The 14823-nt window shown below is 46.8% G+C and overlaps 1 protein-coding gene across 6 annotated transcripts in view; it reads right to left on the minus strand.

Moving 5' to 3' along the window:
• PPIP5K1 (diphosphoinositol pentakisphosphate kinase 1) overlaps positions 1-14823 on the minus strand; it is a 51054-nt gene that overhangs the window by 28973 nt on the left and 7258 nt on the right. For 5 of the 6 annotated variants that reach the window (XM_042803849.1, XM_042803848.1, XM_042803854.1 and 2 more), the window contains exons 5-19: positions 14663-14753; positions 13565-13650; positions 13174-13328; positions 12066-12167; positions 11628-11789; positions 10474-10595; positions 9915-10016; positions 8640-8726; positions 8109-8184; positions 7491-7600; positions 6430-6515; positions 5890-6018; positions 2583-2704; positions 1626-1808; positions 585-726 (exon numbers count right to left, since the gene is read on the minus strand). In XM_042803849.1, coding sequence (XP_042659783.1) covers positions 585-726; positions 1626-1808; positions 2583-2704; positions 5890-6018; positions 6430-6515; positions 7491-7600; positions 8109-8184; positions 8640-8726; positions 9915-10016; positions 10474-10595; positions 11628-11789; positions 12066-12167; positions 13174-13328; positions 13565-13650; positions 14663-14753 — 1755 coding nt within the window. The remainder of the gene's footprint in view (positions 1-584; positions 727-1625; positions 1809-2582; positions 2705-5889; positions 6019-6429; positions 6516-7490; positions 7601-8108; positions 8185-8639; positions 8727-9914; positions 10017-10473; positions 10596-11627; positions 11790-12065; positions 12168-13173; positions 13329-13564; positions 13651-14662; positions 14754-14823) is intronic. The other variant, XM_042803851.1, reaches the window with a different exon arrangement.

The raw sequence follows: 14823 nt of genomic DNA on the forward strand, positions 1-14823 counted from the left end.
AGATTTCAAGCGACAGCTATGACTGACTTCTCCCAGCACAGATGGGCTCTGATTACCATGTCACCCACAGGAATCCTAGACTGGAAAAGTCACTGGACCTGTTGCACGGAGTTTGAACCTGCAGCAACAAGCTACTTCCAAAGTACTTGAGAAAAATGAAACTGCTTGCCTGTTGGCTTATGTCTGCCATAAATCATGTGACATGTCCCACAGATGCCTTTTAAAAACCTCTGCACTGTTATTAGGAAAGTTCCTGGAGATGAGCAAATCATGACTGAAAAACTTCCTGTTTATGGTCTTGAGCTCTACTCCAGGAAATGCTTTAAAAAAATCAGGCATACCTCTCCACTCTATACTGCTGCTGCTTATATTCACTCTAAACCCAAGTTACAATACATTACAGCTCTCTTTAACAGCAGGTGAAAGTGTAATAGGAGTGTTCTACATCAACAGCACATGCAGAATTTCACTTTCTTTAGAATTTCTTTGCTACAGACAAACATAAACCATAGTGGTGTTTGGGATCTCTGAAGATGTAACAATAAATGAATCTGCCCCAGAACCTTTCCAGTTCTGACGCTCACCTGCAGATTTTGGATCTTCCAGGCGTTTTTGTATCTGGGAGGTGAGATTCTCAATCAGGGTGAACACCTGGTTACAGACCTCTACTGGGTTCTGGATAAATGTCATGGAGTTGAGCAGAGAAGCACTGCCTGTAGGCGCTAGCTGAGAGAAGATACCAGTAGAGATTGGTTAGTATCTTTACAAACCGGGAACACAAAATGTCGGCCCTTTGCAGCTGTACTGCTTTCTGATTAGCTACAAAAATTATTCACCCAGCTGATCATAATAAGCTGGACTTATTACTTCCTAGGAGTAGTGAAGTATGTTTTAAAAACTTCCACAGGACCAAACTCAGAGGGAGTAAACAACTGGTCCTATCAGATCAGACCTCCCTCCATCTATAATAGCTACTCGTCTCTCACTTTGCCTCTTTTCTTGAGCAGAAGGGCTTCACAGAAGCTTTAAGTAGTTCTTTGAGGCTTAATGGTAATGGATTTCAGTCTGGTAAGCAGATCACAGAGTCTGAGGAAAAGCAGTGTATTGGGGACTTGCTGGAGAAGCAGCTATACTGCTTTTATTGGTTGCTGTGCTGGATGTAGCCCATGCTCTCTACTGTGCAGTTATCAGACACTGACAGGACCGCAAAAGGGCTCGTATCTGAAAGATCTGTTCACACATGCACACAGCATGAATCTAGAATCTGGTAAGGTATACTCCCTGTCCACAGCAACTGGGATTGTTCTGGGCAGCATGCAGTAAGCCACAAGAACTCTTCTTTTAACACACCCATGAGAATAAAATGCACTGGGACTTCTAAAGGGAGAAAAGGGTACTCTGAAGGGGACAGTGGACACTAAGGATTTTCACTGGGAGAAGGGTAGCGGCTATTAACCTGCCCTTTGCCTTCCTAAATTCTGTTTGTATCCTGTAATTTTGACCAGAACTGATCTCAGACTAACCAAACTGCTGTTCACATACCTACAGGCTTCATGTCAAACCACTGGAGCAGTGCTATTCTCCTTTCAGACACGGGACACAATAAAGCCACACAGGTGCTTTACCTTTTCGTAATCCTCTTCACAGAACTCAGCATCCTTCTGCATGATTTCATGCAGTCGTGCCTTCACTCTGTGTTGACAGCTGCTAAGGGAATCACTGTCACTGTCCAGGAGACCATTCATATTGGCACTTTTCACCATTTGCACCAGGATGGGGGTCAGCTCTCCTTCCAGGGCCAGCAGACCCTAAAGCAACCCAGAACAAAATTTCAGCTATGTGCAACCCAAGCAACAAACATTTCTGGTAGATTCATGGCCAGCCTTCAGTCACCTTGAGTGAAATCTCAACTGTCCTTGGAGAGCAGTTTTACAGCAACAGCACCAACACTCACCAGTGACTCTGGCATGCTTCTAGAGCTATTCGAGGCAAAAGGCCAGTTCTGCCTGCAGCAGCCCCAGATTCGTCTGGGCAACTGTTGAGCAGCCAACTCAGTTTGCTGGAAAATGTTGATACAGCAGAGGCTCTGAAGAATAGCAAACGTCACCATAGGATGCCCCTTGGCTCAAGTTTTAGCTGCAGATGAACCTGTCTTCTCCCCAACCCTCACCCCTCATTGCACCAAAGACATTTCATTCCCCTTTTAAATCTAGCAGTCAAGGAAAAAGGTCTCTGGATGTGCAGTCATCCAAGGAACACTCATTTTGTAGGCAATTAATACTCAGAGACAGGTTTGATATGCTCTAAAATCAACCACTAGCAATATGCCACAAATAACTCCTTCTGTGGTGAGAGTCCAATCCTGGACAGGATACTAAAGGTAACATAGATGTGCAACTACACTGAATTTCCAGTACCACCCCATACACTTGCTATTAGCATAGTGTACCACCACCCTCCCAACAGAGAGGGGGAAGCTCCTAGGACAGCTCCTTCCCCATCACCAGAGGTTTTCCTTTAGAACTGGCGTATTTTAAGACCTATGTAGCAGAACTAACAGATGCCCCAGAGAGAGGAAGGACCTTTGCAAAAGCTGCTGCTGTCATCTGAACTCGTCCCTCATCTGAGGCGTAGATCTTGAGATCATGACGGTAGGTGCTGTGCAGCCTGAGCAAGCCACATCCAGGGAAACCAGCGTAATCACCTGGGACAGAGAACAAGCTCAAAAGTAATATTCTGACACCTGCATAACAAAGTTGTGTAGAGAATTAAGCACCTTCGCAGCCAGCATCTAGGACTCCTCCAAAATAGACAGCTCTAGCCATACATAATGACTAGAAATCTGATTCTGGCTTTGCTTAACTTGGGAAAGTTCATTTTGAGGGAAAAACTAAGCATTCACCAGTCAAGTCTGATGCTGCCCAAATTCTGCAGCAACCCTCTCTGAACAGTCCATAATTGTTCTGCTAGCCTGAATACCCTTGTGCAGAATAAAGATGCCCAAAAATATTGCCTCCTCCTACTTGTTCTCTGCACAAGAGCAGGTACTGCTGCCATCAGAACTGCAGGCAGAGCTATTCAGTAAGGAGCACCTGCCTTCCAAAGCATATCCTGCAGAGCTACAATTATCTTGCGGCACAAAATGCTGGCTTATTTATGATGGCTGAGTCAACTACAGGAGCCAGATCCGTAATGGCAGAAAGAAACTCATGAAGCTCTCGAGTCTGACCCTCCAAAGACAGTGTGCAGTGGTGACTAATTTGCTGCTGCCTGGAATCCCATGATGATTTTGCACAGTACCCAGTCACACGGCATGAGAAGATGGGAAAACTGCTCCCAGATCCGAGTTCACAACTCAGAGAAACTCCCTGCTAGACAAGGACAAACACCAGACCAGAAGTCAGCTGTATATCTGGACAAAGCTGCCATGTACCAACTGCTACCCAGGAACACAGCATCCCACTGCAAAATGAGCTCTCTCCCTCTCCACAGATGACCACGTGAAGCACAAGTCTCCAAAGCCATGATTCAGAAGGACTGAAGTCACCTTGTACATGCTCAGACCAAGCTCCACCGTGAGCAAGAGGGCAGCCACTCAGTGCTCACCAGATATGGTGCAGCCAGTTCAGAACTGGCATCGACCACACCTTAGGGCTCAGCCCAGCTTGCTGGTAACTGCACTCCACTTGACCAGAGCTCTGCAGACAGGTCTCTTCTCTCAGGTTTTGGCTCATCACACTGCAATCTACTCCCTGTACTTTGACTGGAATTGCCTCTCCTGCGCACGGTCTTCTGGTCACCCCAATCTCTTGTCCAAGTCACTGGCTGATCCTCTCAGCTCTGGGCTTCAGAGATCCACAACGGCACCAGGAAGTCCCCAGCCTTTCTAACTCAACATTCCCACCTTCAAGAATGGCACACAGGCCTTGTTTATGAATGTCCTTTGTCCACTATGGCTCCTCCTCCTTTAGTCTCTGAGCACTGACAGTCTGCTCTACTTGTTGGCACCTTGCAGTAAGCAACACCATGTGCACCTAGTCTTCTCATCTTTTGGAAAGTTTATCCTCACGTGTTTGCTAATAACGTGCTCTTGAGATGACAAGCACCTGACCTCACAGCTCACCTCCCTCAAACTGCTGACAACACTCCTAATGCAGCCCAGGATACCGTTTGCCTTCTTTGTGGCAAGGTCCCATTGTTGGCTCATGTTCAGCTAGGTGTCCACCAGGACTTTTTCTGCAAAGCTGCTTTCCAGCTGGTTGGCCCCCAGCATATGTTGGTGCAGGGGGTTGTTCCTCCCCACAGGTAGGACTTTGCAATTCCCCTTGTTGAACATCACGAGGTTCCTGCCAGCCCATTTCTGTAGCCTGTCCAGGTCCCTCTGGCATAACAGTCACACCTCCCAGTTCTGTGTCATCTGCAAATGTGCTAAGGGTGCACTCTGCCCCGTCACCCAGATCATTAATGAAGATATTAAAGAGGATTGGACCCAGTCTTCATCCCTGGGTTACTCTGTTAGTTCCTGGACTACAACTAGACTTTGTACCACTGATCACCACCCTCTGAACCCAGACGTTGAGCTAGTTTTCAAACCACCTTACTGTCTGCTCATCCATCCCATAGTTTATCAGCTACAAGGATGTTACTAGAGAGTGTCAAAAGACTTACTGAAGTCAAAGTAGGCCATAGCCACTGCTGTCCCCTCATCTAAACAAGCCAGTCACTACACTGTAGAAGCTTATCAGGTTGGTTAACCATGACTTCCTTTTGTGAATCCATGCTGACTGCTTCCAGTCACCTTCCTGTCCTTCACGTGCCCAGAAATGTTTTCCAGGATGAGCTGCTCCATCATCTTCCCAGGGACTGTGGTGAGGTTGACCAGCCTGCAGTTCCCTGGGTCCTCCTTCTTGCCATTTTTGAAGCTAGGAGTGACATTTCCTCTCCTCCAGTCCTCAGGCAGTTCCCTCAGTCCCCATAAACTTTCAAAGACAATTTTAGGTGGCTTTGCAGTGACATCTGCAATGTCCCTCAGCACTCATAGGTGCATGTGGTCAGAGACCATGGTCTTATGTATGTCCGGTTTGCTTAAATATTCCTTGACCCGATCCTCTTCCACCAAAGGTGACTCTTCCTTATTCCAGAAGGAAATCTTTTCCCATTCAATTTAAATTAGCTTAATTAATTTGAAATGTAATTAATTAAATCCAATTAATTAAACTTACTAGTCAAAGATAAGCAGTATCCAGTACTGGTCTCATCGGATCAATACAGTAGCAGCATATTACTTCTGACTCTCTACTCGGATGAAAAAGGCAATCTCAGCTTTTATTTTTTTCCCCTTCTGGCTCTTGTTGATCTGCGTGTGTGTGTGTGTGTACTAAATGCTTTTCAGAGTTAGTGAATTATGACGGAGAAAATATGAAGATGTTACTTTCCTATTCTCCTATCTCAAGGTAGAATTATCTGTGCACCAAGACAGATTTCCTGTTCTCTATATCTGACCTAAATTCCTCGTTAATCATACATAAATTTTGATTCGTATTTGCTGCATCAGAATTTGCTGCGTCAGAATGTATCTTATTAGAATGGATTCCCTTTTTTGAATACTGGCACATTCATTGAAAGACTGCTATTATGCTCCAAGACATACTAAAGTTTAATCACTGCAGCAGACATCTCTAGCCAGCTTAGATATCTTTGCGTTCAAAGCCCACTTGAATTATTTATCCTTACCAGGTCAACTCAAAAGAATAAAACCAGCGATGATCTAAGTGACAGAGGCTGCCAACATCCCACAGATATCTGAGCATCCCTCATGCTGCTGGTTGGTCACCTGGGCTCGGCAGCCTGGCACAGTCACAGGGCTGGAGGCACACGGGCAGCGCTTACCTTGGCCACCAGGGTACATACAGCGAAAGGCTCGCCCAAGCTCTTCTGCCTGGACTCTTCCTGCTGGTGTCAGCTCTCCACCCCACTTAAGCACAAGGAGAAGGGATGGGGAAGACTCTCGGCGAGCTTCTAGGAGACAAACAGGTACTCACTACATCAGATCTCAAAGCTGAGCTTGCAGAGGGAGAGGAGGGGAGGAAGGAAAGGTTGCCATCAGCACCTTGCAGAGCATTCTCAACAGAAGCCTGACTCAAAATCCGCAGGAATCAAACCAGCAAGTGTGAAATTAAGAGTCACTATTTTTTGAAGGTATAGGTCGACACTCATTAAATTGGGAGCATAAGCCCTGTGGCACCATTTTGGATATACTGGTACACTACATTATGCATCACTCCGGCTCTTCATATGATGTGAGCAAAGATAAGATGCAGGTCACTAATTTTGCTTGCATGTCCAGAGTCCTATAGGACCTCTGGATAGCTGCATGCACTCTTGAACACCAGGCTTGAAGGTCATGGCAGCAACATCAGGTTTCTTTACCTTCATCTTCACTTGCAGCTTTTGGATGTCCATGAGGCAGATAAGTCAACTGAACCTTACGGTTAATGCCAGAAAAATGTCCATACCTGTCACAAGGAGAGGGGGAAAAAAATTTAAACAAATCAGCTCCACCCACCTTTTGCCCAGAGGTCTCTAGGCAGCACACAGCAGAAATACAGCACAGGCAAGAGACTTCCTCCCGCAACACCAACTGCCACAGAACATGAACATTTCTGCCATCTCCCTGTGACCCGGCACACACTGCCCAAAAAAAACAAACAACTTCTGCAATTGAATTCGAAGATCCATTTACTTGCCTGCTCTTCAGCTGACAGCACTCTACGCTCTCAGACCCCACTGGGGCTTTAATCAACCTTAGTTAACTTCTATCTACATCTTTAACAAGTGAATTAATGAGATCACAGAAAAAGAACCCAATCTGCTAGCTGCACTGAGGATAACCACAACTCTAATGAGCAGAAAGAGCAGAGGAAGGAATCATAGCAAAAACTGATCCTCTGTGCTCCACAGACATGGCTTGAACACAGACACTGCCTGTGTAAGCCACAGCAAACTACAGTTCTGAGAGAAACCCTTTTGTTTCTAAGATGCCAACACCAGCACATTGTCTTTTATTTTGGCTGTATGAAACTAAGAGGACACAAACATATTTTCATGTTTCCCAAGCTCCTTTTTGTTAAACTTTTGGCAACCTTATTTAAAAAAAGATTTGTTCCAAATTTATCAAAATGCTTCGTATCAACGTGGTCCCTCCAGGACTCCAGTTCCTCTCTTGTAGCAAAGGAAGCTCAGTTTTGTCTCAAGTTGTTTATCCAAAAACAGATACACTTGGAACAACAATTGCCAGTGGTTTTGATGCCCAGGAGAAAATGTGAAGAGCATGGCACCTTTCACGTACAGCTGCTAACAGGGCACGGAGGAGACTCTGACCTCTGCGGAGCCAGCTGGCCAGGACAGCAGCAGCACAACTTGTTTCCACATCTCATGCTGACCTGCAGCTCTGAGACAAACTCACAGTTCCCCAAGATATGAACCCTTACATCTCCAAGACACTCTTCAGCTGTTCCAGTTTGGATTTCCTCTCCTCTATCTCGCAGTCACTGTGGGTTCCCAGGTCCACCACAAGCTGCCGTGCAATGTCCAGCACTTCCTGTTGGAGAGCAGACAGTCTCAAGCATCCAGCAATTCTGCCTCAGACTCACTGCTGTACTCCTGCCAAAGCCTCCAGATGGCTTCACCCAGCACCAGGTCCACACAGGCACTCATCAGAGACACGTCATTCCGTAAGACACAGCTCAGGCAGGACCAACTTTCACACCGCAGTTTGCTTCATCCCCCACCCTGTGCTCCAGTCCCATCCAGAACCAGGCAGGAGCCTCCAACTGCCCCACTCCCTAGCCCGGTCCTGTCTTTCACCAGAGGTAACCACAACAGGTGGGCAAGCTGCATCACGTCATCCCCATCCTACAGTACTCACATCAGCCAGCAGAGTTTCCATTCTACTATCATACTGTCAACCAGCTGAGTATGCACGCAGTGGGGAATGAGAAAGGGAGCGCTTGTGCAACAGAAGGCTCCCACCCTCCCAAAGAATTGCCTCATGCAATCCACATTACCTGCATGTTCCACACAGTAACCCCAGAGAGGACTCTCCTCACCTGTAGCTGCTCTGGTTTCTTCAGCTTCAACTTCCCTGTCTTGTAGCCATCATATTTCTCAAATAATTCAAAGAACCTGGACAGAGAACAAAGAAGCCTGATCCATTTCCTGCTGTTTCACTGCTACAAGGACTGCCATCCCTACATAGGCATTCGTGCTCTGTTCCTCAGTGAGAACAAGCAGACCCACTGGCTCCTTCCTGTGCTTTAGAAATTCTGAAAAAAAAAAAAAACGTGTTTCCAGCCACAGGTATGGAAAGGAAGCAACTTCTAGCTTCCCATTTAGTGGGGGACTTCCATTTGCAGCACCGAGCGGACCCTCACTCTTTCTTCCACTGTGTACCCAGAAGGTGCCAGGATCCTCATGGGGAAAGGGGGCTCCTCTCACATGGGCAGAAAGCATTTGCTTGAATGGAGCCAGGAAAAACCATTGCCTGCCATGCACTCAGCCCTTCTGCTCCTCCTCTTGATTCAGAAAATGGGCCTTCCTCACTTCCCAGCAGCACAGCATCTTCTTGCCTTGACTCTTACCTGGGATGCTTAACTTCCATCTTCATCTTCTGCTTTGGGGTGCGATCTCCGTGCCGGATGACTGCAATAACACAACGAAGCTCCATCCTGGGGAAACAAAAGATACACCTGACAAATGTGCCCCTACACTCCAGAACTGTCATCAGAAAGTAGTTTCCCATGGTTCTTTCAGTTCCATCCTTTTGACAGCTGCTTCCCTTATCAGTGGCAGAGCTTCTCCCAGACTAAACCAGGCACAGTGCCAAGGCTCTAAAAGCAGACAAAGTACTGCATATACTACCAGGTCACCTGGTTTCCTATCAGGGAAAAGCAGCACGGTACCGTAATATGACAGGCAGAACCACATCTGCAGCAGAAAGGACTAGGCTGGATGTTACAGAATCTCCAGAAACAGCATTGTGAACGGTGCCAGGCATGTTTTCATGCCCAACTTTTGTAATGCTCATGGGACCACTTAGAAAGACCCTAGAAAAAACCACTTGGTTCAGAAGAATGCTTATACAGCTGGGGTCCTGTTTTCAAGCAATCAGTAAGAACTGTACATAGGAAGATCCTACAGCAACCAGCCACCTGCACAAACCAGTAGTTGGGCTGGCTAATTTCAGAAGGGCTGCAAGAATTTGCTTTTTCAGATACTACAATAGCTGAGCTGCGCAGTTTGTGTTTTCCAACTTTTTCCAAATGATCACACAGTAAAGGAAGAATTAATACATACTCTCAATCTACCTTTTCCATAGCACTGACTTTGTTCACTTCACAAAAGCGCACAAGTGTGCTGAGGATCACAAAGAGACTTTTGCCTTTGGCCTTTTAGCCTTACGTACTGGAAAACTAGTAAGGTCAACAGTATCAAATGAGAGTCTGCCAAGTGTACAGGTAATGTGAATACTTCAGCTAATTGCTTTCCACCCATTTCACTGGCAGCTCAACACGCATTTTCTCCAAGTAGCAGCCTACTGAACAGTGAGCCAGCTACAGTGATGCCCTAATCTGTTTCCTGTGCTGATCAAGAATTTGGGCCTTCTGAAAGCCACGTGAGCATCTTGTTTAATTCCTTCAATGACTGCTTGTCTCCATTCATCAAACTTATTTACCACCTATCACCACTTTTGTGTGCACAGCTAAGCCTTTCCACAGGCATTTCAGGGTTGCAACCAACAGAGCAGCTGGACAACACCATGATGCTGGGTGATATTTGTCCCTTGGACAGGGTTTGCACTTTGTCCCTCATGTAGCCATCACCAGAATTCTTTTGAGAAGGTGGCAGGTACTCACATGGTGCCTGAAGTTGTGGGGACAATGGGAATGTCTTCTGCCTCTGTTGGGATGGACCAGGGAATATGAAACTGGGGAGCCAATTCCCGCATTATTATGTTTCTGGAAGAAATCAGAATATAAAACTTGCAAGAAATTCCATTCCCTTGGTTTTCCACCTCCTCCTTAGTGATCCAGCTGAAACACTTGAAGAGAGCCACAGAATTTCTCCTCATCTTCCCCACAGAGATATCTATCATACCATGGGCTACTTAGGGCACTCCAAAGGGACACCAATTTCCCTCACATCATCAATAATGCAGCTGGGCTTAGCATCCAACGAAAAGTCCTGAAAGATACATCTAGCTGTAGACAAAGACAGCTAATGCCAATGCAGGCAGGAGCTCCAGGGGCTAAAAATAATTAACTCATTGCTCCCAGAGCCAAGCTTTCACCTGCAGACCAAATGTACCCATACGAACCACTTGTAGACTTCTCCAACATACTGATCAGGACTTCAGATTCATTTCACTTTGCTATGAATTACCTTACCTGCTATCAAAACTTAAATTTTACATACCCGAGGATTTTGGCACAGTCATCATAATACTTCATAGAGTTCTTCACAAAACTGAAGCCGTTCACATCGCAAACAAAAGAGTGGCCGTTTGCCCGCAGGAGGTCAAACCCACACACCGTTTGCTGCACGAGGAAGCAGAGGACACGGGACTCAGGCACGCTGTGAGGGAGTGCAGCGAGGGGACGGCAGCCACCCAACCAAGCAGGGCACACGCACAGACCCAGCCAGGCTGTGCCGCCCCGTTCAGCTCCACTGGTGGTGGTGCTGCCACTGTCTTCCACTCCATGACTACCTCAGGAGCCTTGAAGAAGTGTGTGAAAATACAGCCACGAGCCAAGAGTAACAAGCCCTTGAGAGGAACCTTTACACCCTCGTAGCTGTATCACAGGCCCAACCCACAAGCCCCCAGAATAAGCCATCAGGGCTGCCCCCCTACCTCCCAGAGCTCTAAAGGCTTAAGACAGAGCAGCTCCTGGCTCTCCTGGTCTTGCCTCTAAATTTGACCATTTTGAACCAGACTGACAAGTACTGACAAGAAGTGGTGCAAGCAAAGACATCCATCGCTATGTGGCAAAGGCTATAAGGGAGAACAAGCCCACAGCTGTACCCACGCAAGTGTGAGGGTGGCAGATTGCAGCGGGGGTACAAACAAGTAGCAAAGTGCTTCTTCTGCTGACATTGCTGAACATGTCACGTAACCGTACCTAGACACACACTCACTCTGCCGGCCTATAAAATAATAGAACACAAGTGTGCACCAAAGCCAGATCAAAACCAACCAACCAAAACAAAACAAAACAGAAAAAAAGAAGACCAAGCTTTCCACACAGGAATCGGAAAAGGCAGGACTAGAGCAGGTCAGACAGACAGACAGAGAGACAGAACCGTGTTCAGAATCTGATATTAAATGCTCAGATGTACACTGGACACCAGCTACCTGCCAGCACAGAGGGTATTTGCTGCAGGCCCTCCTGCCTTCCCAATCATGTCTGACCAGCTGCACCTGGCCAGCAGAGATGGCAACTAGCATCAGGTGTGGAAGGCTGCCACGCCGGAGACACGGCAGGGTAACAGAGCTCAAGCTTTAACACTGACTGAGATTGGAAGCAGACATTCGTGCAGTATCCTGCTTGCGTAGGAGAGAAAACACAGACCTTAAAGGCTACACAGACTTTCCGGGCAACCAGTTTCTCCATGGCAGTCAGCATGACTGGGTAACGGATCTCTTTCCCTTCACTGTCCCGTTCAACCTTCCCATCCAAAGCAGGGGATTTGCGAGCCTCTGCGTGGGCGTAGTCTGGCCCAACAGTGTACACCTGGGAAGAGAAATAGTTACACCTGACATAACCACCTAGACTAACTGCAGCTTCCAGAAGGTATTTCTACTGAAGACACGGAGAGAAGAAGATCAGATGGTTTCCCTCATCCCTTCTGTTATGACCTACAGAACACCCGTTCCCCACTTTGGGATCCAAGCTGCACAGTTAGCACCTCATAGCTTAAATAAGCTCTCCAGAATCTAAGCAGGACTGCCCAACCTTCAGCTACCACAGGCCTGGAGAAGGAAGGAGCTATTCCAGGCTTCTCCTTACCTTCACATCAGTGCCATCTGTAGGCATGAACTCCTCATAAATATATGAGCCTGTCTTCCTCACACTGCTCTCTGGGGAGTACACACTACTCCGGCTGCCAATCTGAAAGCACAGAAATAAACACCTCAGGGAAGAGCACAGGGATCCTTTTCTTAGGTGGAAGAACAAAAAGCGTAGGTTTCATCCCACAGGTAAAGAATTAGCAGGATGCCCTTCAGAACACCCAGCTATTACAGCACACTTATTTACAGAGGACAAAAGAGACTCCAAAACATAGGCAGTAGGTATGTCTTTTTCCAGGCTTTAAAGAGGAGAACAGTTACTGTAGACCATTAGGTTGACTACAGTCACTACAGTGATATGGAACAAAAAACCAGAGGATAAAGACATAGAAAGTAAGCAGCCTAGCTAATAAGCAAATGAAAATAAATGGCAAGTGATAATCAGATCAATCTAACTTCTTTCTAGGACAGCTGACTTATGGACAGAGGATGATGTTGTTTTCATTTTCAGTAGGGCTTTGGACACAACCTCAATTGTCATGCCTGTAAGTTAGCTAAGGAAACAATCATTTTACAATTATTAATGGCAGATGCATAGCTGATTGGAAAAAAAGATATAATACAGCTGTTAACTCTTCTCTGGCTAAGTGTAGGAAAAGAGTAAGGGCAGATTCCCTGTGAAATCTATGAATAAATACTGTGTTTATCAAATCTGCAAGCGACACTAAGCTGAGAAGGGCAGCAACGATGTTAGAGGACAGGAACATGAGTTTAAAAAAAATAAAATCATCTTGATAGACTGAGAAAGTGATCTGGAAAAAACAGCATGCAATTCAGTAAGGGACACAGTTCTCCGTGACCGCTAGACAGGACACAGATCAAAGAGAAGATGGGGAAGGCAAAGTTAGCACTACCACTAAAATATGTCCTTCTGCAATTCCCAGGCAGATGGGGTTGAACTAAAAGTTCTAAGAAGGTCTAGATTTCCCCAACACAGAACCTTCCTTTCCCCTTCACCTGCCCCAATACTCCCTCCTGAAGCCACATTGGTCTCAGAGCCACAGATCTGTTGGTTCCAACACCAAAACTGCAGCCCCCCTCCTCACCTTCCGGAAGAGCCGTTGGCTGCCCCCACCTGCTGACGTCGGGTAGTAAATATACACATTATGGTCTTCAGCACTGACTGGCTTCTCTACAAATGGCTTTGGGAAAACAGCTCCATTTACCTCCACATGGTCCTCTCCTTCCACCAGGTTGCACTCTAAAGACAAAGCACAGCAGCAGCATGCTAGGAAAGGGTGAGACAGCCCCAGGGCAGGGCCAAAGCCCGTCAGTCCTGGCCAGTCAGCCAGTTCTGCTGTTGGGACCTTTATCCGCAAAAAAGAACAGACTTGTGAATCAGGCCTCCTCAAGCTGATTGTCAGTACCTGTTCTTTGCAGAATATCTTAAATAGTACAGTATGTGAAAATGGCTTTCAGTAGAGCCTGGACACTGACCTTCTGGTCTATCAGGGTCTCGATTGAGCACAGCGTAGCGGGGCAAGTCTATTCCCTCCTCTTGAAGGATCCGATACACTTCACGCCTGTAGAGGACAGAAACAGTGTCAGAAGAGTCTAGAAGGTCATCAGTACATGTTTAGGGAAAGACTTCACTCCCACCAATGAAGAACAAAGTCAAATTCATACAAAAAAGCCTCAAGACAGAGCATAAATACTTCTCAGCACATGCTCTCCAGATAAGACCTCCAGGCTCTGGATCATGACTCAGTCCTGCTCCGGACAGAGATGTCCCAGAGTAAATCTCTACCTGGCCTAAAAACGGATGCTCATTTGCTAGCACATGCCCAACCCACAGTGACACACCCAGCACACACCACCTACCCAGATCTGCCCTCTCAAAGGGTGCCCTGTCACACTGAGCTGCCCACGACCCAGGCCAGGCAGATGCAGCAGAGCCTCTTTTCATCCTGTGTCAGTGGGGAAACTGCAATTCTTTCACTAGTTACACCTCAGGGTACATGTCAGCACCCGCCACAGGAACACTGGTCACAACCCAAAGACATGACAGGAGGTTCAGGGTCTGGTACCAGCCCTACACATAGGCAGCCAAAGCAGCCTGGCTGTATGCACTGACATATGTGACTGCTGGTGGCCTCTACCAAGAGCTGACTAAGAAGCCTCTTGAAGGGTCTGACTAACATATCCTCCTCAGAATCTGAGCTGGCCTTGCTCCCAATTTCTGTCCCAGAACCTCATCCCACTACTTGGCTCTCTAATTGGAGACTAGTCTTTTTGTTTTAGTCATGGCAGTCTCGTTCCTTGAGACCTCTTCCACTTCCTGCTTCATCTAGCCATTCCTTACAAGACATCTGCACCAGAAAATGAAACAGGTCTAACTCTCAATGGTTTTACCCCCAGATCTATTCCCCTCCATGTTTTGGAGAAATAACCCCCTAAAAGCCTCTGCTAAGGTCCCCTTCCTCCCCACCTCACTCATGTGCTTGTGGCCAGGAAGATGAAGTTTGCACAGCATGCTGAGGAGAGGAATCAGACAAAGGAAGAGGGAAAGGGCTTTAGTGGATCATAGACACCTACCTGTCCTGGATATAATACTGCATATCAAGGTCATTAATCAGAAATGGCTTGCACAGCTTGGCATAAGCAACCGCTTTATCTAGGGGGAATCCTGAAATACAGAAAGGGGGCAGGCAGGGTAGAAGAATGAGTGGAAGCTCCCTTGCCCAGATCTCAAGTAG

The sequence above is a fragment of the Tyto alba genome, unplaced genomic scaffold, assembly GCF_018691265.1.
Source record: "Tyto alba isolate M040663 unplaced genomic scaffold, T.alba_DEE_v4.0 Super-Scaffold_41, whole genome shotgun sequence".
Lineage (NCBI taxonomy): Eukaryota > Metazoa > Chordata > Aves > Strigiformes > Tytonidae > Tyto > Tyto alba.